The 27,054-nt window shown below is 42.2% G+C and overlaps 1 protein-coding gene across 1 annotated transcript in view; it reads left to right on the top strand.

The window, feature by feature from the left end:
* Positions 1–419: 419 nt before the first annotated feature.
* Positions 420–27,054, top strand: part of tusc3 (tumor suppressor candidate 3) — a 69,104-nt gene continuing 42,469 nt past the window's right edge. The window contains exon 1 of the mRNA XM_061245669.1: positions 420–553. Within this exon, the coding sequence (XP_061101653.1) occupies positions 449–553 (105 nt within the window). The 5' untranslated portion in view covers positions 420–448. The remainder of the gene's footprint in view (positions 554–27,054) is intronic.

Raw genomic sequence — 27,054 nt, 5'->3', positions numbered from 1 at the left:
TCAAGTGATACAGTCCAGAACAAATGTGTTTATATTTTATTTTATCTGCAAACTTCCCTACAGTTATTTTAAGGAATGTTTCATAGTCAATGTACAAAGTTTATATCCTTAAAGAAAGAATCAAATAATAGAATGCTATGAATTGTAGTTGGAATAATAGTAGTCGTTGTAGTAGCAGTATGAGTAATAATAATAATAATAATAATAATAATAATAATAATAATAATAATAATAATAATAATATAATATAATAATCATATTATTATTATTATTATTATTATTATTATTATTATTATTATTATTATTATTACTCATACTGCTACTACAACGACTACTATTATTCCAACTACAATTCCCAGTAGGCTATTTCAAAGTGGGTCGTGATTGGTCATGGCTGCATCCAGTGATCAGCCGGGAGAGAGATGTGTACACAAGCGCATCTTCAAACATGGCGTCCGCTACATCGGGATTCGGCTTCTTCCTGCCATTGACATCTTTTTTGTTGATTCTACTGTTATGTGTGCAATCTGGAGGAAGTCAGAAGAAAAAAGAGGTACCGAACATTATATTTCGCTGGCTACATTTTTAAAACAAGAGATCCCAAGATGTGTGTTTAAAATGTGCAGATGGGGACATTTTTTTCCACGCCGTCATTCGTTGATGGTTGATATTGCTGAATGATGGCATGCTAGCTAGGCAGCCAGCTACCTGGCTAGCTGACGTTACCTTACGTTAATGTCCTACATGTTTTTAAATTGCACATCTCCGCCGACTTCAACCAGCCCGTCCCCAAATAATTTATATCATGATCGGGGTTTCAATGGTGCTTGTCTAGGTAGCTTGATTGTTATAATGGCTATTAGCTTGCAAAGCAGCAAATGTAGCAATCTAGCTAACCATTGTTGCAGGTAGCAGCTATGGCGATAGTCATAATCATGTGTAGCTTAGACCCAATTTAACTGTCTTGTCAAAGATATGGCACATTACTTTTTCAATATGTCCGTCCATTATTGTCGCTAGGTAGGCAATGTTCTCCATAATATGCGTAGACAGAGCAATGTCTAGCAAATTAGGGAGTTTGATTTCAATGTCATTAATTACGTTCGGATTTTTACTGTCAACAAAAGAAAAAATGTAGCATTCATTTCGCTAGCGAGAATTGCGTTTAACACTGCTCAGGCTCAGCACCACGCAGATGGACAGCGAACCTTTCACTTCGCGGATGCCTGGTGCCGAGCTGCGTGCGCGCTCGCGGAACCAGCGGAGCACTTCTTTTTTATCTGGAAGCAGAGAGCGTTCTGATTGGAGGTTATCTCGGTATAGAATGCCCCAGTTTTATTAACATTGTGAAAAAGGTTCGTTCGTTTCCCATCATGCCATCATGCTCAGTTATAATGGGGGTGTGGCCTTCTACAACTTCTGAAACTTTGGGGAGCCTTCTATCAAACCAGAATTTTGTGGAAACATAGCATTTCCCCAGATTCATACACAACATCAGTTAAATTAAATATAGGAATGTAATTTTTTTTAAAGAATACATGCATACATACATTTAATAATTCACACACAGGAATAATGAATCACAGTGGTCAGATTGGAAATGAAAGACTTATCAAATAAATCCAAGCAGAAATGTAAGACAGCCAAAAAGCAAAGCACCCCGTTTGCATAATCTATATGAATGGTTTCATGATTCACATTTTAGATCATAAATGTAGTGGTGACCAATGTGAGCAACAGCACCACCAACACATATCACATATTTTAACTGCTTGCTTCTTTCTGCTGCAGTCTGTCAGACAGTATTTCTCTCTCTCTCTCTCTCTCTCTCTCTCTCTCTCTCTCTCTCTCTCTCTCTCTCTCTCTCTCTCTCTCTCTCTCTCTCTCTCTCTCTCTCTCTCTCTCTCTCTCTCTGCTACACTTGACAGCATCACGTTCTACTGCAGTGCACTGTTTGCTGGGTAGCATTCTGCCAGTGATTAAAGGGTTTTATAAACACGGTGCCCTACTGCACCCTTCTCCAGCTGCTCTGCAGGCCAGCACTGTACAGCCCTGCTGAACGGCAACTTCACACTTTGCTACAAGTGATTATGTTCACTGGGTTGATGGTAAAGATGGCTTGGGAACACAAAAAGAAAAACTTGCATACCAGTAAATATCTGGATTGTTGAAGCATCCAGGATTTGAACAGTATGCTTCAATGATATGGTGCTCACTGTATACATACACTCACCAAGCACTTTTGAATTTATTACCCCTACTTATTCATGCCAATTGTGTGGCAGCAGTGCAATGCAAAAAATTGTGTAGATATGGGTCAGAAGCTTCAGTTAATGTTCACATCAACCATCAGAATGGGTAAAAAATGTGATCTAAGTGACTTTGACCGTGGCATAATTTTTGGTGGCAGACAGGGTAGTATGAGTATATCAGAAACTAGTGATCTCCTGGGATTTTCACGCACACTAGTCTCTAGAGTTTGCAAAGAATGATGCAAAAAACCACAAAAAATCCAGTGAGCAGCAGTTCTGCAGACAGAAACGTCTTGTTAATGAGAGACGTGAGAGGAGAATGGCCAGAATGGTCAAAGCTGGCAGGAAGGTGACAGTAACATAAATAACAATTAGTCTAACTGAGCACATTATTAGGTATTTATTAGACATTTTTTTTCAATTTTACTGCTGTAGTTTATCCACTTAGAGTTATGATGCTTTGTGTATTCAGAGATGCTCTTCTGCATACCACTGTTGTAATGTGTGGTTATTTGCATTACTGTCATATATGCATACACACAGTGACCACCATAATTCATTGTACAATGATAAATGTATTTGTTATTTTGGTTCTGTATACAAGCACTTTGAGTTTGAAAGGATACAATGAAGTTGAAGAGTAGCTTTAATTTGATGGTATTTTCATCCATATTGACAGGACCGTTTCAGGTACATTGCAAAAATCCTGGGCATGCCCAAGTCAACAGTTTGGTTCATTATTAACAAGAAGAAAACATGGGACAAAGATTAACATGTATCAGAGTGATGGAAAAAGGATGAGGGGAAAAAGGAAATGCCCATGATCCAAAATACCACCTCATCCATGAAACAGGGTGGAGTGGGTGTTATGGCTTGGGCCTGTGTGGCTGCCGGTGGAGTGGGCTCTTCATTGATGATATGACTGCAGACAGAATTAGAACAATTAATTCTGAAGTCTACAGAAATTGCAAGAAAACCCAGGTTACTCTGATAAGATTTTTTATCTGCTCAGATGAAACCGAATGCCTCCAAACTTACTGGACGGCACTTCATCATGCAACATGACAATGTCCTGGAACATACTGCTAGAGGGTGGGGGGTGTTAACGGCCAAAAAGAGGAAAATCCTTGTTCGGCCAAATCAATCACCAGATCTGAATCTAATTAAACATGTATTTCACATGCTTAAGAAGAGACTGAAGGCAAAAATTTCCTGAAACCAGCTGGAACTGAAGATGGCTGCAACCTTGACCATGTCTGCATGCTTTTATGCATTTAGTTGCTGCCACATGATTCGCTGATTAAATATTTGTACTGGTGTACAGGTCTACCTAATAAAGTGCTCACTGGGTATATATATAAATATATATATTTTTTGTTAATGCAGCTTTGTGGCACCTTTTTTAATGGATTTATCACAATTTCTAGTGGTATGCATGTCTTTCTTCTTTCTATACTTATTATACTTAAAACTTTCAAACGTTAATTCATCGAAATATCGGAGGATAGAAGGCTCAGTACCATTTTTTTGTCTTATATTAAAGATCTGAACATGGATTGTTAACTGTATGTTGTTCCAGCTGAAGACGTATTTTTGCAGGAAGGGACTACGTTATTCAAGGGAGTGAATGGATTTAGCTACTGTTAAATATTGCTTTCAGGGAATGATTTGAATATAAATCACATCCCTGGTAATAAAGAACCTGGTATTAAAGTGAGCGTATTTTGCAACGATATAATTAGTCAGCCTTGAGGCTGAGACACTTGTTCTCTGATTGTAGACAAATGCTTAAAACTTAATTATTTTGTGTTGCTGAAGGCTCAACTAAAATATAATAATTCATAAACTTCCAAGGACTCTGAAATGAATGCATCTCTTAAATTTCTTAAGGTTTTATCTTAACATGACTTGGATTGCCAATTAATTACTTGTCAAAACCTTTTATGCAATTTTCTTTAAGTATTAGAGCTTTTCATTTGAAACATTGCTTTGTGCAATGACACTTCTGCTGGCCACAGTCAGAAGAGAAGGAAATCGGGTATAGCTAACTAGATAATGATACTGCTTCAGCTATATTCCCAGTTCACCATGAATCATTATAACTTGGTATATAGTATGATATATTTATATTTTACGGCAACATTGATTCATCAGGGCTTACAATGCATGTACAGTAGTTTCAGAAAGTATTCAGATCCCTTGGTGAATAAATGGATGGATCAAATTACTATTTTTGTGTTCCATACTTATGTAAATGAGAGATTAAAATTTTGGATTTTTAATAAAACATGGGCTATTATGGGTTATTGACTGTAGATTGATTGGCCGGGGTCACTGCCACAATATAAGATTTTCTGCAGTTAAATTCATTGCCCGTTGTTAGACACCTGGGGGCACAGGCAGGTTATAGCCAGATTGGCTAGCTAACGCTGATAATGTGAACATTACTGCTTTAGACTATGCTATGCTTGTAGCCAGCCGATGCTCACAGAGAGACACGTGGCTGCTGGGCGGCTCGTCCAGTTACTGCACTGTTCTAGTGCATGGACCGCTTCACAGTGTAATATCAAACCCAGTCCAAGCCAGTGCTGACTGCGGCTGATGGCTCTAGCATTGGCCAGTGATGCAAGGGTATCTCACCATGCAACAGTGACCCCTGCTGGTAGGCCAGGCACCTGCAGTCCACCTGGTAAGCTGTGCTTCAAGTGTTTGAATCAATCATGTGAGTCTGACTCACAAACTGCTCAAGAAACTTGCCTTTGACAGCCAAAAAGTTCCCTTTTAAACTTTTCTAGTTTAGCTTAGCTGTGCAAACACCACTTTCTCAACAAGATCCAAAAAACCTATTCTAATGCCTATTCCTTGAGGCATGCACAACATGCTCATAGCTTTCATGAAAGGAGATGGATTTCAAGTTTTCACTTACTGAACTAAGTGGAGAAGCTGCTATATTACAAAAATATATAGTAAATGTTCCCTGCAGATTTTGGACAGTTCCAACCCTGCTTGGGTTGAAATATGGTCTCTTTATGACCCCTGAATGCGTTTGAGAGGGATGCAAAGGCGATCCTCTTTTCCCTCTGAAATATAGCAAAGTGGTGAAGCGGCATTTTACATTCCGCTTCCTCTTGGTTGAAATCACCCCTGTGAGTTTCGCAAGTGTTGATAATGCACATACCAGCAGTATTCAGCCCACTTGTTCCTACACTTAATGTGTCTGTAGGCCCAGGTGTCCCTTGGAGTGCTGGGTCATGGCTGTAAGGAAAAGTCACCATGAGGAATATTTTTTCCCATTCCATTCTGCTCCTTCATCACCAAAACTGTACATTATACATTTTGGGTCAGACTAATGGAGTAAGTTGAGGAGAGAAGAAATGTAAGCAGTTTGGCTTTGAGGCATGTATCAGCGTACACCCCCCCCCCCTCTCCCCATGAGTTTGTTATCTGTTTTATTAAAACTTTTTATTTTTAGTGTTGTAATCACTTCAGGGGTGGAAGGAAATCTTTCCTTCTTTCTCACACCTTTGGGGAGGCACTCAAGCTTTCAGGCTGCGGCAGTCAAAACCTTTTGAAATCTCAGCTGTTCTCAGAGTTTTGTTATCCTTAAGCATTTGTGTTTATGGGAACAATGGCACCTAGCAGTTGGTCAGACAGGCCTTCTGCATTTGTTTTTAACAAGGGCGCATGTCAGTTATGTCAGTTGACTGACAGCCCTAACTTAAGATGACCCTTGCTGTTGTAATCATTGTTGACCTCAACAATCTTGATTCACTAGCGCAAGTCAAGAGGCCTTGATACAGTCAAAACTTTGACTACAAAATGGCAAACAGTTATTCAATAGATTTTAGTAATCCGTGTACTCACTATATTTTGTTTGTTAAGATTAAAAATAACAATTGCATTTAATTGTGAATCTGAGTTTGGGTCATCTGTTGAGTAAAGCCATGCCACTATGACTCAGGGCTCAACAGAACTGAAAAACATTCAGCCTCCCAGCTTTGTGGTATGAATAACTCTGAAAAACAGATATATGGGGAAGAAAGCTTTCTTCATACTTATAATGTTGCTCAGACAACCCTACCGTTTTATCTCCAGCAGGGAGAAATACAAACATTTAGTGTAAGTTGCAGGAAAACATTCTTTTCTTCTCAAATTGAAAGGCAAACTGTATAGCAGAGGAATTGAATTGTGTCCCTAAATCCTCGCCATTGATGTCTGGCTTCTGCCAAACAGGAAGCAAGTGAGTTTGTCTCATCTTTGGTCGCCTACAAACTCAAAAGATACATGCATACTTTTTTATAGAAAAAAACATACCTTTTTATAGAAAGTATTTCATTTGGCCATACCACAAGGTCATAGGAGCAATGCACACAAAATAGCAGGCATTGATCTTGCCACACATACACACCACAATGTAGTTTTTTTTTTTTTTTTTTTTTTTTTTTGGGGGGGGGGGGGTTAGACAAGGATAGGGATATCAGAAAGGAGGGGCAGGGGAAATCAGGAGGGAGGACTAAAGTAGAGTTTGAAAAGGTGGGTTTTGAGTCTGCGTCGAAATAGGGGGAGGGATTCTGCTGTTCTGACAGTGGTAGGCAAGTCATTCCACCACTGAGGAACCAGAACGGAAAACAGGCGTGAACGTGCAGCTCGACCGCCAGGTGCACGTAGAGAGGGAACCGTAAGGCGACCAGAGCTGGCAGACCGGAGTGGTCTAGCTGGGGAGTAGGGAGTGATCAGGGATTGTATGTAAGGTGGGGCAGTCCCCTTAGCAGCCTGAAATGCCAACACTAGGGCCTTGAAACGGATGCGTGCGGCAATAGGAAGCCAGTGGAGGCCAATGAGAAGCGGGGTGACATGAGCCGACCTGGGCTGACTGGTGATCAGGCGGGCTGCAGCATTCTGGACCAGCTGGAGGGGCTTGATGGCACACGCTGGGAGACCGGCTAGGAGGGAGTTGCAGTAATCCAGGCGGGAAATGACGAGTGCCTGGACTAGGAGCTGGGTGGCTTTCTCAGTCAGGAGATGACGGATACGGCGTATATTATACAGAAAGAACCTGCAGGTTCTGGTAGTGGAGGATACTTGCGGAGCCAGGGTGAGGCAGTTATCAAGAGTCACCCCAAGATTCTTTGCCGTACGGGAGGAGGAAACTACAAAGTCCTCAACAGTCAATGAGAGGTCGATTGACGGAGAGGACTTAGCAGGGATGTAGAGAAGCTCAGTTTTGGCAAGGTTGAGCTTCAGGTGATGGGAAGTCATCAAAGGAGAAGATAAGTGGACAGTTGGGAGCAGACCGCCCGTTCCAGAGTTTTAGCGAGAAAGGGAAGAAGAGAGACAGGCCGGTAGTTGTTCAGGGCAGAGGGGTCAAGAGTAGGTTTTTTGAGCAGGGGAGTGACTCTGGCCCTCTTCAGGGAAGAGGGCATGGTGCCGGAAGAGAGGAAGGTGTTGATTAGAGAGGAGAGAAAAGGGAGAATGTCATCAGATATAGATTGTAGGAGGGGAGAGGGGATGGGGTCAAGAGGACAGGTGGTTGGGCGGTGGGAAGTAAGGAGTTTCAGTGTGTCGGCGTCAGAGAGGGGAGAAAAGGAGGTTAGGGAGTTGGGGAGGGTAGGAGGGTCAGTAGGGGTGGAGGGTTGGGAGAAGGAATTGCGAATAGCATCAACCTTCTTTTCAAAGAAGGAGACAAAGTCATCAGGTGTGAGTGATGAGGGGGGTGGGGGGGAGGGGGGGCCAGAAGAGAGGAGAAAGTTGAAAACAGTTTGCGGGGATTAGAGGCGGCCGCGTTAATTTTCGAGTGAAAGAAGGAAGATTTAGCTAGAGAGACAGGAATGGAAAGATGATAAGAGGGCATGGAAGGAAGCCATATCACTGGGGAGACAGGACCTTTTCCATTTTCTCTCCGCCGCCCGCAGTTCGGTTCGGACAGCTCGTAGAGCATCAGAAAGCCAAGGATGAGAGGGAAGACATGAGAGTTGTAGCCGCATCATCGGGAGACAGTCGAGAGAAAGACTCCGTGGATGGTAGGGAGGAGAGGATTGTAGATGAGAGGGTGGAGGAAGACAGGTGGCGTAGGTTCCGTCGACAGGTGACAGTGGATGGTGGGAGAGATGGATGGGTGTAAGAGGAGAGTGGAAGAGAGAAAGAGATGAAGGAGTGGTCAGATATATGGAGTGGTGTTACAGAGAGGTTGGTTGTTGTGCAGCTCCTTGTGAAGATGAGGTCAAGAAGGTTGCCTGCTTTGTGGGTGGGAGTGAGGGAAAGAGTGAGGGTAAGGTCAAAAGAAGAGAGGAGGGAGAGAAAGGTAGACTGGGTGGACTCTGAGTTGAGGTTGAAGTCACCCAGGAGGATCAGGGGGGTGTCATTGACTGGTGAGGAGCTGAGGAGGATGTCCATCTCATCCAAGAAGTTCCCCAGAGGACCCGGGGGGCGATAAACAACAATAATAAACAGTTTGCACGGCAGAGTAACAGAAACCGCATGAAATTCAAAGGAGGAGAAGGAGAGGGATGAGGAGAAGACACTAGATCTCCATGAGGATGAGATTAGGAGACCTGTGCCACCTCCTCTGCCAGAGGATCTGGGTGTGTGGGAAAAAGAGAAGGCAGAGGAAAGGGCAGCCGGGGTGGCCGTGTTCTCTGGTGAGAGCCACGTTTCAGTTAAAGCAAGAAAGTCAAGGTTGAGGTGGGAGGCATAGGCAGATATGAAGTCTGCTTTCTGGACGGCGGACTGGCAGTTCCAGAGGCCACCAGCCACACAGAGATCAATACCAGAGGATCTGGGAGGGAAGATGAGGTTAGAGATATTCTGCCCATGTTGGCGGGAGGCGAACCTCCTACCTGACTGGGACCTGGGGAGAGGAGAGAGGACAGGGATGGGAAGGAAACACATGGAGGGAACTAGGGAGGACAAGAGGAATACTACACAGTGGAATGAGGGCAGGCAGCAAAAACAAAATCAAACATCAGGCTCTCGGACAGCCTCGATAGACACCCTCGACTTTGTACACCTGCGACTTCGTACGCCGAGGCTGCCGCACACAGCTGTCGCTGGTACGCTACACAACTGCTTAAATAACACTGACGCTGAGTACAGAAAATGCAACCAACCCACTGCAGAACACTAATGCACACTGAAGTGAGTTCAGGTGTGCCAGTAATTATACCCTGAGCAGGGTGCAAAGTATTGGCTCCTCCTACAACAAAAGCTGTGGCCTGCCAGCCAGTAAAACAATAGCCTAACTTAATAGCCTAGCTTACCTGAGAGAAACAATCACCTAACCCAGTTTCACTGAATCTAAATAAACACCACTTGTAATAGCTAACAAACAAACAAGTACACAACAGAACACTATAATGACAACTAAACTGAATTTAGAATCAGCAAGCAAACAAATAATACTTAACTAATCCAGGAGAAAATGCAACCAACCCACTGCAGAACACTAATGCACACTGTTACAGCAAGACATTGCTAACAAGGACAATCATATGGATGTATGACTTTGTAAGGCACGTGGTCATTTATTATACATTCAGTATTTGCTGTATAGCAATTTTAGATAGTGATGTTCATTTAATTTGATTGTGGAGATCTATAACTCCAGGCAGCGGTCCCGTGAGCACATTGTTCATGCCTGTTTGAATTCTGTTGTGAATTCAGTTAATGAGGTTTGATTGTCCATGGAATGCTGATCATTCTTATCACCCCTACACAAGACCTGGGCTATCCAATTGTGCTAATATAAAAATAAAAGTAGATTCTGTTTTTTTACCGTATTTGTGTAAACCACTGCTCTTTGAATAAATTCTGGGCAGCTGCTTCAATTGGTTGTTCAATTAATTGTTTCAGGTCCCATTTAACAACTAATTACTCCATGATGGCAAAGTTCAATATTCTGGGTCACTACAGCGAATTCGTTGGAGGGTTTTAAATGAAAATGAGAACACAAACATGCCCTCCCAAACGCCTATGGATTGTTCTTAATACACATCACATACCATGTGACCTTGACTCATCTAATATGTTGGAGAACAAGCTGCCCATAGTATTCCCCCCCCCCCCCAAATGTTTTTATTATTGATCTCAGGTCAATGACAAAGCATATACGTTTTTATTTTTTATTTTTTATTATAACCAGGGATTAGAAAATTGAAGTTTGTCAACAGAAAGAAGATCATGGTGGATTTGCAATTTAAGTAGGCAAGATCTAACACCAGAAAAAATTTAATATATTATATATATTTGTTTGGATCACTTTGTCACTTGTAAGCTTACTTTTAATGTGTAACTCCTCACATTCAAGCTAACCAGTGAGCAAAAAAATCCCAAGGACCAGTTTTACCAAGTGCAAAGTCCAAACTAGCGAGTTGCAAGACAATTTACAACAAAATCAGCTAATGTATCTTGTGGCACCATGATTACTTATATATCCTAGCTAACTGGTTATATCCTATTTATATATCTTTTGGACTCTCAGCAACTCTGTGTATATTTCACAAATGCACTTTTCAATGTAAAGAGATAGAACATTTATGCCACATATTTGCAGGATGAATGAAGAGTCCTATTTTGTCTTGGCCAGGGGTTCCCACACTTCTGACCTATGACTCCGCTTAATGAGACAACACATTTTCTTTGACCAGTTTTCATTAAAATGTAAGAGGAAAATGGAAGCACAACTGAAGAACTGTGAGCATGTATGTGATTTGATTGGTCAGAGTAATGTGGGCATTAGTGAAAGGATGTCTTAAAATCTGATTGGCTGGAAGACTGAAAAAGAAAATATTTGTGAATGCATTTGTACATCTTCCTGTAGGGATTGTCTCGAAATTCCACAAATTAATGCAAGCGAACCACACATGCCAGGTAGTGCCGAAATGCACATTCAGTCACAATCAAATGAATGCCCATACATTGCTAAATATTTTCCCAAATAAATAAATAATGTGTTTCAAAAAATGAAAATGTATTATCACATTTGTCATTTCAGGAGTGATTTGTTTGAGTGCATAAACATGTCAACTAATTGTTTTGTTGTATGATAGAAAAATATTTGTGAAACTCATTTTATTGGTGTATGGTTCATATTATTTAAAGATTTATGAGATAATTGGAATTGAGTTGCAGCATGGCTCCGTGCCGATCTGCTCCTGAAAACTGACACATTGTTTATAGCGTTTTAACATGAACAGGGGAAAATAATTACATCACATGACTACCTGACATGCACATTTTCATAATGATGTGCAGAATTAGGAAGGCATAAGTGACAATAGAATGTTTATGCCATTCCTTACCTAATCTGGTTATATGATGACGCGTTTCAGCGTGTCTAGAGTTGATGTGGCGAATGAATTCACTCCGGGTTCAGTTACAGTTGCTGTTTTTTTCCCCTCTAATTAAAATGGTAGCCTGATGCAAAAACTTGATTGGTACAAGTGAGTCTCAGATTTCAATTCATTCGTCCACCCAGCTAATCGCGAGCATTTTGTAGCCTATTTTACAATACAACTACTTGTCACCTGAATTGAAGAAGATCAATTGATGCAATTTATTGGCTGGGTTCAGGACAGTCAGTAAGTCAAAAAGTTTAGAAAGTAAGTTAAGTAAGTAAAGTAAAGTGATTGACATTTCACATGCAGAAAAGTCAGGGCCTTTAGCTTTGCGATGTGCAAATTTGTCCAGTAACTGTCAAAATGAATCTGAATCTGAATCAACTGCCATTACTACAGGGACATTATTGAGAATTTTCAAGGCGTTTTGATATGTCTAAATGAGCTATGCCGCCTCCCTTGTCAGAAATCGCAATGTTTGTGTCCTTGAAAGGCGATGTAATTTTTTTTCTTGAGTAAAGCCATGTTCATTTTCATTAAGCATTGCAATATGAAAAATTGGTCATGAAAAATGTCAGAATGTCTTTTGCCTGACAGACGCTTAATATAGCAGAATAATTTTTCCTGCTTTTTGACATTTTTCAGATAAGTGCAGTGTAATTATCATCTGAAACATGACAAAATAGACAGATCTTACTAAAGCCTGACAAAGGCCACATTTGAGAAAATGCTTGACTTTTGGCCTAGTTCTCAGAAAATACAGTTTTTCAAATTCCATGTGATAATATGGAACTGTAGAGCAACGATTATGGGACTGAGCTTGTAACTCAAGGGTTGTGGGTTCATTTGCCATTGTCCCTTTGAGCAAAAGTGCTTATCCTTCAGTCCTATTTTCTGCTGTATAAATAAATTGTATGTAAAAACATAATTTGTATAAGTTGTAGATAAGTGTGTCTGCTGAATGCTGAAATGCAATTTAATGCTTAGTTAAGCAAGTCTACAAACGGCTGATGGTAACACCCTTAAATGTTTTTTTGCAAAAATAATGTTTTACCTCTGCCAAGGAGGTTATGTAATAATGTCCTCCCATCTGTCTCCTTCTTCCTATCTCAAAAAACAATGGCTGGAAATTTGCTGAGCATATAGCGCCACCATCAGGCCAAACTTTAAATTTGTGATGGACATTATCTCAAAAAGTCAGGTTGCCATGAGTTTTTCTGTGAACCTTCATGTTCCCAAGATGAAGAAACCTATTTTCATAACCCCATGACCATTTCTCCAGCACCCCCACCACGCCAAGCATTTCTCAAAAAGTAATGACTAGATTGCTAAAATACTTGTGCCTTGGTGGAGGTCTGCACTCCAAATGCATTCCTTCTAGAGTTTATCTGCTCTGGTCTGTTGCATTCAGCATGGCTGCCCAAATTTTTTTTATTTGTTTTATTTTTATTTTATTTTTATTTTTTTTCAAGGGGCTTTTTGAACTGAGATATACAGTCCCCTCGATAAGTATTGGAACAGCAAGGTCCTTAGTTTTTGTTATGCACTGAAGACAGTTGAGTTTGAGGTCAAAAGATGTACATGATTCAACAGATCTGGATTTCAGCTTTTATTTCTTGGTATTTTTATCTAGATTTGTTAAACAACTTAGAACATGTCACCTTTTGTATCAGACCACGCAATGTTTAGGTGAGCAAAAGTATTGGAACTTGTGACTAACAGGTGTTTCTTGTTGCCCAGATGTGTCCTGTTAGATTGATTCGTTAAACAATAAATAGTTATGTAAATGTCTACTCTTGGCTTAGCCTTGGGTTTTGCCTGTGAAGACTGCATTCCAACATGAAGACCAGAGAGTTGTCTTTGGGAGAAAAACAAACCATTTTGAAGCTTAGAAAAAATGGGGTAGCTTGTACAACGATCAGGAATGTCCTAAAAAAGAAAGAAACTGTTGAACAGGTAGACCAAGGAAAACAACAGCTGTTGATGACAGAAACATTTTGAGAGCTGTGAAGAAAAACACCAAAACATTAGTCAGTGACATCCCAATCAATCTCCACAGGGCAGGGGAGAAGGTATCTCAATATAGAGGCTATACCACAAGATGCAAACCACTCATTGGTAGTAAGAATTGGAAGGCTAGATTACAGTTTGCAAAGAAGTACATAGATGAGCCACAAAAGTTCTGTAACATAGTTTTCTGGACTGATAAGACCAAGATTAACCTCCACCAAAGTGATGGAAAGAAAGAACGGATCTGCTCATGATCCAAAACATACGAGCTCATCTATGAAGCACGGTGGAGGACGTGTCATGGCCTGGGCTTGCATGGAGTGGGCTCAGTCATTTTTATTGATGATGTAACTCTTGATGTAGCTATTGGTGGTGATAGCAGCAGGATGAATTCAGAAGCCTACAAAAACATTCTGTCTGACCACTTACAGAGAAATTTGTATAAGCTAATTGGGAGGAACTTTATCATGCAGCAAAATAATGACCCAAAACATACTGCCAACACAACAAACAACATGGAAGGTTTTAGAATGGCCAAGTCAATCACCAGACCTTAACGCAATTGAGCATGCATTTGACCTCCCAAAGAGGAGAAAAGACAACAACTGAAAGAGGCTGCAGTAAAAACCTTGAAAAGCATCACAAAAGAAGAATGCAATAGTTTAGTGATGTCAATGGGTCACAGGCTTGATGCAGTTATTGCAAGCAAGGGATAAGCTCCCAAATATTAAGTGTTATTTACTTTCATTTGCCTAAATACTCTCTGTTCCAATACTTCTGCTCACCTAAAAATTGGGTGGTATGATACCAAAGGTGTAGTTTAACACATCTAGGTGTAAATACCAGGAAATAAAAGCTGAAATTATCAACTCAACTTCATCTTTTTATCTCAACCCCAATTGTATTCAGTGTATTGCAAAAACAAAGGAATTTGCCTTGCGGTTCCAATACTTGAGGGGACTGTATCTCTCTGTTCATTATGTTTGATCACGGAGGGTGCTTGTTATTCCACCGACAATCTTTTCCTGGGCAGAAAGGCTCATTCCAGGCAGGAGTAGGAGCAGGCCAGCCATGGGAGCGTAAAAAGGACTGCGCAGACACACTTGCTTTCGTGTGCTCTCTGAATCTACGGAGGACGTTGCAGCTGCTAAACGATTAAACCGATCGCGGTAAAAATGTTAAGAAGGAGCATATTTGTGTATAGATCTGTAACAGATCAGACGCCAGCGTGCCTATTGGCTGAATCCGTCACAGGCAGAGACTTCCCTCTGTGATGAATCGCGCTCTATATCGGCGTACTTTAATGCGTTTATTTGTTTACATTGACATACCGTTCTTCCCATGTTACCGTTCTGCGCGCTAAGCTGCCCAAGCTGCCCCCAGCCCATAAACAATCGCAACGCTTTCATTGTTGCCACTTCGACTCAGCACATCACGTCGGATTTTTTTATTTATTAATTTATTTTCTTTTATTAATTACTCTGACACATCCGTCCATCTGTCACACATTCAGGGGCCTAGCGCAGGCATGCTTCTGGCAGCTGGCCCAAGCGTGCACGTACTACATTACAGCTGTCGGAATGTACACATTTAGATAAAAATAGATTGAAACAAGCTTGTGTAGGCCTTCCCGCCGCTGCTTGTTTCGGTTTGCCGAAACCACATTCACGCCGTTTTGAACTGCCATCTTTCGAGGCACTGCCCAGTCATTGGCTCCTGGGTCAGGGTCACCCAGCTGAGCTGCGCAGTCATTGGATCCGGGGGTCAGAGGAATATAGCTCATTCGTTGTCGGCAGATGGATCACAGGAACATAACTGACCAGAGGTCATTCCTGCCCACTGAAAGCATGTGTGATGCTCCAGCCAATGGGGTACATGGCTACATGGAAAACCAGTGTTTTAACAGAACCTTTAAATTATTCAAATATGAATATGAAGATTACATTCGATTTCCTGAATCATTATACAGATGCTTATTAGCAAAAAAAGAAACATGCAGTTTTCCCCCCTCATCCATATTCATGAGCCAAAGAGCTCTGCATTAAAATCATTTTCTCATATCACACAGTCTCCTGTGTGAAGGTACGAGAGGGAATGCGTCCCCTCATTGTACAGTGAGTCACCGTTTTCACCTACAGAACTGCTATTTCATGCACAGTTTAGAGATTGAGAAAAATAGAGCACTTTTGATTATATAAATAGCCTACATGGCTCATGGCTCAGATTTTATTTATTTATTTTTGGTAAAGGTTATTAATATCACACAGATCAACAAAAAAGTATTCAGCTACAAGATTTTACCTTGGAGGAAGGATAGGCTGTAAGAATAATGTGTGTTTTGCATAGTACAAGGCAGCCATTTCACTGTTGCTATGGAGAGATTGGTGATGTTGGGTACTGTTGTTGGGGAGAGATTGGCGATGTTGGGTACTGTCGTTGGGGAGAGATTGGCGATGTTGGTTACTGTTGTTGGGGAGAGATTGGTGATGTTGGGTACTGTTGCTGTATCTTTCTCTCTCACACACACACATTCACACACACTCTGTCACTTACTCACACACACATTCTCTTTCTCTCTCACATGTACACACGCAGAGAGTCATACACAGTCTCACACACTCACGCACGCACACACATACACATGTGCAAACACACACACACACACTCTCGGGCTACGCCGCTCTGATGGCTGTTATCAGGCCAGTGTAGGAGGACATGGCTGATGCAGTCAGCGGACGTGTGAGATGCAGCTCAGAGAGGATCAGGCTGGTCAGGCAGAGGCCCGTAGCTCTCCTTATCACCCGCCTACAGACACCTACCACGACAGCCTCACACACACATTAAAGTCTGTATTAAAATAATAATCATATTAATTAGGACAACAAAAGGACAGCTTTCACCGCACAACCAAGAGACTGTATTCATTATAAACTGAATGCAGTCTTGTTACCAGTTTTATAAATGTCACTCCCCCCACCCCCCCTTTTTGAGAGCACAGATTATTCAGAAATCACGCGTCCACTCAAGTGCTGAGATTTCATTTTAAAAAACGCAATAAATGTCCAAATGAAAGGAAACAAAGCTAGTCGGCTGTCTTCGACTGGCAGCCAGAGAAAGGGAAAAATTGTTGCCTATTAAGGTTGCCCTCATAAGAAAAAGGCTCTCTTTGTGGCTTACCTTTCCGTATTGCTGTTTTTGAACATGAATAATAATATATTGTGTAGAATGGTTCTTGACACAGAATTAAACTTAGTGCCGAGCTGCAGAAACTCAGAAAAACAGCCATCTAGTTTCACAAGAATCAAATAAGGCCCCTAAATGATCTTGTAATAATTTATTGATGTCGGTTACTGCTATCCAAGTCCTCACTCTGATATTCATTTCTTCATTTTTCAGGATACAGAGAAATTATATTTACCCTGTCCATTTCTTTTTCTAAATCTACCAAAATATCGGTAGTTTGCTCGTGGGTTCCTTTGTTGAATACACTAAAGCCCTAACCCAATCACAGCACTAAATTACCCACAATAATTGCAGATGATTAATTGGCATTCAGTGGTTTTAACGCAGCAGCCTTTTGTTTCTTACAAAGACCTCATGATCTCCCATGTGCTTATAGTTTCCATCACAAGGGTGTGCCACTGGTAGGCTTTGGTGCTGGAGGAAATCAGGCCATGGAGGGAAGTGATTCCTGATTACCAGTTGGCTGTGAATAGCATTATTATTCTATGCGCCCTCTGAACACATACCAGTCTTTTTCATTGCAGAAGAATGACTTGTGTCTGTTTCTAGTTGAGACATGGGGTGGGCGTGGGGGGCGAGGGGAGAGAGAGGGGAGGAGGAGGAGAGAGAGAGTTAGAGCGAGAGCGAGATGTACAGTATGTGTGTGTGTGAGAGTTTCAGCTTAAGTGATCACGATTCTGTAAGTGAGTACAGGAATGGGTTAGACATTTTAACCACTGTGTGAAAAGGACTCTCATTTACTCCCCTGGGAAACCACAGTTCCGCTCTCCTCTAATGCATTAAGGTTTTTTCAGGTTTCCAAGGGAACACAATTCTTTAAGTGTCCATACATGAATTAGCTTTTACTTTGGCATTTCTCACCATTAGACAAAGAATCTCTCCCCTAAAAAATGAATACATACCTGTGTGCATTATTTTAACTTCATAATTGGTTGGCATACTGCAATTTGCGCATAGTTCTTGGCAAGTTCATGAATAATTATTATAATAATAATAATAATAATTAAATTTTCTCAGCCTCTGTGATGGCACTCCCTTTTTGGTGATTCATTAGAATTTGTTCTTGCCACAACAGCAATATCCGACGCAAAAAGCAGCCTCCATCACCATAGCCCAGGCCCAGCCTCTCCCAAAAAAACAAACAAATGAAGAATTCAGTTAACCTAAACTCATCGTGTTCCGATTAGAACACCGGGGAGAGGCCACTCTCACCAGGAGGTCACGTCCGTTCAGTGGTAGTTTTTCTCCTGAGGAATGTGCTTTATGATTATGGTTGTTTTTTGACTACCTCAGACACTAAAACACTTTGATTGATGTGAATTGGACAAATATTTATTGAGGAAACGACAAATTACTGCACAACGCCCCTGTGTTCGGAAGACCGTGTTCACAATGGTCCAAACTCTGCCGTATAAGCCTGCCCGGTTCTATGTCTATCCTTAGCAACAGCTTCCCCACCACAATGTCACAGGGGAGCACTATTAGCATGTCTCCGTATTCTGCACGTATGTGACTCCTACCAAGTTTTTATGAAAATGGAAGGAATTAGACTTTACACACACACACAAAAACACAAAAACTCACATGGTGAGCTAACTTGGTGTTCGGAACACGGTGAGTTTACGTTAAATTAAGAAGACAGAAAATATACAAATAAACTTCAGGTGTTTCATGTCTTTTATCCACTGCGTGGAGGCAGTCATCCCCCAAAAACCACCCCAACCCGCACAATAAGGCAAGAGAAGTCAGCTGCAAAACCCCCTTTATAAATGTGTCTTCTGCAGGGGCCCACAAACTTGTATCTGGCAGTAAATCCCTAAAAATAGGTCCAAATGAAGTGACGATATTGAGCGTGGTGACTCGTCGGCACAGTCTGCAGTTTTCGGTCGATGGAACGCCATCTACGCGTGGGATCCTGTCCTCTGTAAGAGGTGTGCAGGCGTCAGAACACCCCGTTTATTGAGTATAACTCCACTCTGATTTCGTTATCAATGGGCCCGCAGTAAAAGGAGGCTGCGGCCTGCGACTTTTATTGCAACTACGGGCAATAATGGGGATCCCATAAACAGTGGGAACTGCTTCTTCCTGCAATAATCGTGCGCATGGAAACACCCTCCATCAGGGATGTGCCGTCTGTTGTTCAGAGAAGTGTTTCTGCCTCTGAAAAAAGCCACGGGTGTGTCTTCAGATCTACCCGTGGGTGGAAATGGATTAAGGATGTATGTCAAGCCTTAGGAGAGAGGAAAAATGACAAATAAAAAACAACAGAGACTCATCCGAAATCCTCACATTTGTCAGAGGGAAACTGCTATCAGGGAGATAGAGAAATATGAAATTAAAAGATGACTTCATTACTCAATTTGACTTCCTCCTTTCATCAGTGTAATTGGAAAAGCCTGCTCTTTTCCCCCAGAGAATACAAAAAAATGCATTTTCTTTAATCAGTGGGCTTGTAATGACAGAAAAGTGGCTCCATCATAAAACTTTACTCTTACATCTACAGTCTAAGGCCAATTACTCTCACCCCTGTACACAGAAACTCCATGGGAGTGCCAAAGAATACTTTCCTTTTTTTTCTCCTCCGAAAGTCTCTTTCAAAAGCATTGAGATAGATTTTTATTAATTTAGGAAATGAAAATTTAAAAGTGAAAATCTGTTTCTTGATAATTAACCCCTTAAGTATCATCCCTTTTCGTACATGGGCTCTTCTTGTTCCAGAGAGCCTATACAAAATATAGGGAATAGCATTCATATGTACAAGTACTTTCGTAGAAGTATGCAGCGGGGGAACGGACAGTAATGATAAATGATAAAAAAGCAGTGGACATTCTATCAAAATTTCTCCAAGTTAACACATTTTTAGAATTGCATTATTATACATTTTGTTTGATGGACCCTTGGCATGAAAAGGACACTGACGTTACCTTATTTAGTGCAGTATATAAGGTAAAATGTAGAGAGGACAAGGTGGGGCACACGTTTTGCCACCGACGTTACAAAATATGGAGCTGTTGGCATCTTAAAATAGGTTATACAGATAGTTTTATCACTTTCAAACTGTATATCCTGTTACCATAGTGATTGTTACCAAAATGACAGTTAAAAACGGAATGAATGCAAAAGAACTCGGGCCGACCCAGCCCTTTTATAATTAATATCGTCTATTTCAATATTTTTCATATGGAACATCAGTTTCTCAGGTAGGTGGTTTCATACTCTGTATAAAGGGAGGAATAGAACATTTGACACTTGAGAGAACATGCACTGACAGCACACAGAGGAGTATCAAAGCTTTCATGTGTTTGTAGGGACGCATGGTGTTCACTATAAGAAATTGGGACAGGGAAATGAAGGAGCTTGTTGCATGTTTAAATTAAAGCTCATGGAAAATGGGGTTGGGAGATTGTTGGGAGTTGGGTGGACGTGTGTAGATGAGGTCGAGAGAATATTGGAAGTTAGACCTACACTGTATGTGAAATAAAGTTTGGAGAATGTTTGTGCTGTAAGTGAAATGAGGTTATGAGCATGTTGGGCGTTTGAGTGGAATTGTCTGAATATTGTAACTTGTTGGGCGTGTAATTGAAGTTCGGTTTGGGGAACACAGAGAGCCGGGTGCAGGTACAGGAGGCTTGGAGAAGGACCATAGAACTCCTTTGAGCTGAAGCAGGGGGCGAGAGAGCGAAAGGTGAAATGGCGCCCAGGCAAAACGACGAATGAGTGGCTTCTAGTCGATAGGGGGATTTGAAAGTTGCAGGCATAACATGAAACCAATACCGCCAGGTCTCAGGAGGCTCTTGTGAGGAGGATCGAAGAGGGCCGGGGGGAGCCAGGCCAGGTGTGTTCCGGAAGGTTCTGTCAGTGTGGGGTAGGGTTTAGAAGACAGAAGCTTTCAATTTGTGTTTACCTTTGACTGCACCATTTATGGTGCTGCAAGCCTGGTACTTGTTATTGCTAGATTTGAAGTGTCGCATCACTGTGTATCTAAACATGTATCACACTTAATAGCAAGGTTCAGCAAGAAAAAAAACATTACTGTTGATAATTCATATTAAGGTATGTAATACATGCGTCCAAAAGCCAGTGTGAAGTGAAACTGGGATATTGGCCTGACGACAAACACAACATCTTAGGGCACCAAGTAAGACACTGAATCTTTTATTCCCCACTGCATACCCTACCCATTTTCCCAGATCGAACAGACAGTCCTTATGAGTTTGTACAATGTTACAGTAAGCAGTAGACGCAGGTGAACAGACAGGAGGATGTGAGGGAGAACACAGGGATTTGAAAGGATGCAGGGCTCTACTGTGCTCACCATTTGCTCCTGATAATTGATGTGTGCTAACTAAAGATAATTGAGGAGCACTGACTGGAATACATTAGTGTGCTCCTAATTTTTTTTAACTTTGGAGCACATATGCTCCATGTAAAAAAAGGTTGAGTGGTGCATCTACAAAGCACTCAGGGTCTCAGAGAATTGACAGGACTGCACTGCTGGGGATGTTGAATAGGCACAACAGCGACACCTCTAGCCAGTCAGAATCCAGCCGCAGTCCTACCTGTCTACTCAGTGTGCTCCTCAGACACTGTGGCTGTGACTGAAACAGCTTACTTGCCTACAATTGAGTATACAAGTTGTATGGTCCAAGAACGTGCAGATAAGGTGTATGTGCTTGAAGTGGTGGTGACAGGGGGATGTGATTACATCAGTTGAATGAAACCGCTTTTACCTCCTTCAATCACTGGTTTATAGAATCAGTGATTAACACAGCTTTCTATAGCTGCACCTATTATGGGCTTCCTGATGCCTCACACATCCACCAGTGCAGTTAGTAATGGCAGAGAAGGACATCTGCAGGCAGTAAGTATGTAAATAAATGAGAAATGTGTTTTTGGCTCCGCTTTCTGAAATTAAGAAGAAAGGGAAAAAAGAATGGTGGAGAGGGGAGCATTGTAGTAATATCAAGCAGCTCTCCACCAACCAACTCTTACTGGGGAATAGAGTCTGATTAAAAGAGAGATCATTACCAGCAGTGCAGCTGGGCATGCATAATGCATTTTACATGAAATCCCACCAACTTAATTGGTCTTTGAACTTTTATTTTCAGAAGGACACCGTTTGATATTTGTGTGTGTGTGTGTGTGTGTACGCCATGGCTCGGATACTCCCAACACCACAGTGAAAGCCCCACAGATACCTCTAATGCACGTGTGAGGACTACCAACTGGCCAGAGATCCAGGTGGAACATTCATTATCATCAAAGTGCAATCAATTAACCAAATGCAAAAGAGAAGGCAAAACATGAATATGAAAACATTCGCGGCCATTACGGAAGATTCTCTATTATAACCAGATGGACCAGCTCCTGCTGTTCCGGGTTGGTAGCAGGAGTTTCCAGTGCCATTTTACAGTTCATAAATACTCCAGTTGACATGCCCAAGGAGAGAATATCCATTATCACTGTATTGTCCTTGGACACAAACTCCCCCCACCCGTTCTATGATTATTCCTAAAATGCTTTCAGTTGTAATGGTTTGGTGTGAATAGTAGATAAATGGAAGGTTCAGAGAATCTGTGATAACTGCTATATGCTATGGAGACTCCCGCACTCCAAGTTTCCCAGAAAAGATGTGTTGCCCTTAGCACTTAAGAGCTCTGTCTGAACTTGAGTTGCATTAAGTTATAGGGGCGACATGGCTCAGGCCGTAAGAGCAGTCGTCTGGCAGTTGGAGGGTTGCCGGTTCGTCAAAGTGTCCCTGAGCAAGACACCTAACCCCCAAATGCTCCTGACGAGCTGGTTGGCGCCTTGCATGGCAGCCAATCGCCGTTGGTGTGAGTGTGTGTATGAATTGGTGAATGAGAAGCATCAGTTGTACAGCACTTTGGATAAAGGCGCTATATAAATGCCAACCATTTACCATTATGCTTACCTAAATGTTTTCCATTTTCTTTCCCCATTTGTTCAGCCCAACCCCATGCCTTTTCTTCGCTGCACTAAAGCTTTTAACAAACTGCGTCTAAAAACAGAGCAGATGTTCTCCCCATGAAGACTGCTTTTCGCTTCATTACGACTGTAGACACGACGTGACTAGTGTAGGGTACACACACCACGGGTGTCACGTTTCAGGTCTGTCTCGCCATGTTTTATGTTTATTCATTTTGTCTTAGTCTTGTATTGTCTTATCATGTATTATGTTAGTCTAGGTTCGTCATGTTGTTTAGTTTATTTCTTGTTACGATTTATTTTCTCGTCATGTCTAGTTATGTTTCGTTACGATTATATTACCTTGTTATGTTGAATGGTTATCGTCTTAGTTTCGTTTTGTGTTATGTTTTGATTTATGTTTATTGTTACGTAGACTGGCTACTGTTTATGCATACACTTTTACATGTCTTTCCGCAAACCTTGCGTTCCGCCTTTTCTCTCTCTCTCCTTCTGTCATTCACTCCCTAAGTGTTTCCATTTGTCTATTTACTAAAACTACTAACGCTAGATCAGGATTGGGTAGAAACTAACAAACTAATCATGTGTTCATGTTACCTTACGTTTCTCGTGCATGTCATTTACTAATTTACTAATGCTAGGGCAGGATAGGTTTATTACTAACGATTACTAATCTCCTTGTTAAACTTGTCATCCATCGCACCTGTTTTCCATTTCCTTGCTACGCTCTAACTAATTGTCTACACCTGTCTACACCCGCATTTATAGCCCAGTCGCGCAACTGTTCTTCGCGAAATTGTCTGCCTCTTGAACTCCAAAGCAACTCTTGAGCATTACTATTATTGATTACATGTTACGATCCAAGCCTGTTTACCGACCATAGTTTATTGATTTCTGTTTTGTTGACCACCGCTTGTTTTTGACCACGTCCTCGCCTACCGTCTTTATACTTTTGCCTCGCTGATTGTTTTATGGTTTCGACTTCCGCATCGCCCTCGACTACGACTCTGCCTGCCGTCCGCCTGTACTTCAGCCCCGCTGACAGCTCTCCTGCTACCGGACCTCCCTGCACGTTTACCGACTACGAGTTTGCCTCTTCCCTCGGCACCATGCTTTTTGTTTGTTTATCGTCTCTTTGGCTGGATCTACGTGTATGGACTTTGCTTGTTGTGACTACGCTCCTGGGATTCGTCCCAAATAAAGCCCTGACGGGACTTTATTCCATTATTGTTTCTGAGTCGTGCATTTTGGGTCCAACCCCCACGCACCCGTCTCAACGGGTGGCACATTACCACCCCAATCGCTATGACGCCATTCTCCAGGAACAGAGCGATAGGTGGCCATTACGTCTGCTGAATATGGATAAACTTAACAATGTATCTAAATCCCATTTGATCAGAGATTGGCAAAGCAACCACTCCTAATTACAGAGGTGGCATGCGTACAGTGTTCTGTGAAGCACGTTAGCGGAACTGTGCGCTGTAATCTGCACCTTAAATTATGCGAATGGAGAGGAGACATTAAAGGTCCCGGGCCCGTCACAGGAGACTAGAGTGTTGGGCAGACGGCCCATCAAGGCCCAGAAGCAAAGACTTAAAATGGGGGGTGTGGTGTCACCATCCTCATAATTTAACACAGCACTGGCACAAACACACTCAGCATTTGCATCTTTTAGTGTTGCCCTGCAGAACACATCAAGTAAGGCTCTGACATGATCAGAACCACACAGATAATGTTTAAAATGGATGAAGACTTTGGAGGGAGAGGGGTCAGGGGTAGTGGGGAGGCTGAGTGGGTGAGGGGGAAGTCTCTCCTGAAGCACATTAGTCTCATCCTCTATCCAGTGATCTTCAGTCCTGGTCCTTGTGGGCCGCAGGGTCTGCTGCTGTCTGTTTGCCTTAATATCAGTGACCAGTTCAGACCCAAGAAACCAGGTAAGGTGAGTTAACTGTAATGGAGTACTTTAATTGATCAGTTAAGTTCAACTGCTCACTGCCCTAAATTATGGGCCTTACCGTTTGAATCTTCGAATCCTGACCATGTTGACTGTGGCTGGCTGTTCAACTGCACCGTCCCCAAAATGAATTGAGGACATTTTTGCACTGAAATGGGCTGACGTACGATTGATTAAAACCCGGGAAAAACAAACTGCAAAATAGTTTTTAATAATCGGGGATAATGAATCTGTTGGGGAAAAAAAAGAAATAAGACTTGAATATGCGGCAGAAGATGACTGCAGTGAAAGTGCTGAGCGGGTTTATGGAGAGCAGCTCAGGACAGGATGTTGAGCGTGACGGAGCGAGGAGGAGGGCCGTCTGAGGGAACAGGACCCCCGCTGCCCCGGCTCCGCACCGGCTGGCCTTATCGCTCCCCGCAGCCGCAGCCGCCCCGCCCGAGGGCTTCATTTACCGCCCCGCCGCTTTCCACTTCCTCTAATCTGGTTACCAACCTGCCCGTTTGGCCGAACGCTGCACCTCCCGAGACATCCTGACCCGGGCATAGCCATCTCCGCTCGATTGCGTTACTGTAGAACAGAACCGGGACCTGTGGCGCTGTGGGAGACCCCCCCCCCCCCCCCATCCCATGTGGCATCCTCTTCCTCATGCATGTACACAGTACGATGTTCCTGCTCTGGTCCAGAGTATGACTATATGTGCTCTGTTAAGCATTGGATGAACACTGGACATTTCACTGTGTGGCTTGGGCCCAGGTGCTGTCAGCCCAGAGGACTCAGCACGGTCTCAATTCTGCAAATCCCCAAGTGGGCGTGGGCTCCCTGCCACACCGACTGGCTTGGCGGTTCTCTGGCAATGTTTGTCACTTGCCCAGGCCGTAGAGGCACAATCGCTGCTCATTACTTCCCACAGATCTGTGCGAGGTCCATAAGGAAGGAAAGGTTTCCATCTCTATTCACCAGTCTCACAGCATCCCAGCATGCACTTTGCTGTATACTCTATAGTCATGGTGGAATTATATTATACATGTGCACTGAATTGCATTACTTACTTAGGAGAAGTCCTTATCCAGAGTCACTTACACAACTTTTTTTGTTATATTTTACAGCTGGATATTTACAGCTTACTGTAAGTGATTCAGGTTTAAGCGCCTTTCTCAAGGTTTCTATGGTAGTGCCAAACCTTGGACTTCCCTCACCACTACACTAGACTGGCTGGCTGTTTATACTTTTTGACAGTTTCAAGTCCTATAAATTGAGCATATATTTAAATGTGTTTCCATAGAAAGGCTAGCAGTCCCTGTTTAGAGTAAAGCCTGAAAGGATGGTAACCGTGGGCAGCAGCACATGAGGTTTTGCTGACCAGAGAAAATATCATTAGCGTATTCCCCATGACTAACACTAATTTTCCAGTTGCATTCTGACCTCACATAGAGTTCAGTTCTAACAGGGGTAACTGTGATGATTTCAAGCACAGCAATGGTGTTTGTTTCTTAAGGATTTCTCCAATTAATTACTTTTTTCCACAAGTGTTTCAGAATTTTTTATCAAAAGTATACTGAATGCTTTATATATTTTTTTCCCAACATTTATCAAGAAAAGTTTTCAATGTGTTGGTGTGGGTTTTTAAATCACCCTGAAGCCACAAACTGAAAGGAATTGAAGAATTTTAGAGTAGGCGGCAAACATGCAACACACAAACTAGATGAGAGAGATGGGGATAAAGTGAACAGTGAAAGAGAGTGAAGGTAAAATAATGTAAGAGGAATGGCTACAAAGGGAGAAGTCATTAACAGTCAGAGATGTGGAGGTGGTCCAGCCCACCATCCGGTAAAATAAAACATGGCATTTTTCTCTAATGTGACGTCTTCTTACTGGGAATTGTGATGTATTTCCTGGTGAAGCATGACACGCCAGTCCCTGTAGGGTACATTACGTCATGTCAGCCAGTGACCCAAAGCTGCATTAAAATAGCTTCTTGTCCAGATCACCCATTACATTACATTGCAAGGATTTAGCAGACACTCTAATCCAAACACAACTTTTAAAGCGTTTTTACATAGTATTTTTACAGCTGGACATGCGTATGCTGAAGCAATGCAGGCCACCTTGCTCAAGGGTACAACCGCAGTGTCCTACCTGGAAATCGAACCCAGTTCTCTAGCCATTATACTACACTGCCGCCCATGCAGACTTCTGCTCTCGGTATCTCTGCCAGCCCCTAGCAGCTGGAGCCTCAGCAGAAGGAAAGTAGGGCTTCATTAATGAAAGCACACAGTGTGAAAGGTTATTCTTACACTCCACACAGTAACCCAGG

The sequence above is a fragment of the Conger conger genome, chromosome 6, assembly GCF_963514075.1.
Source record: "Conger conger chromosome 6, fConCon1.1, whole genome shotgun sequence".
Classification (NCBI taxonomy): Eukaryota; Metazoa; Chordata; class Actinopteri; order Anguilliformes; family Congridae; genus Conger; species Conger conger.
This window is presented reverse-complemented; position numbering and strand designations above follow the sequence as displayed.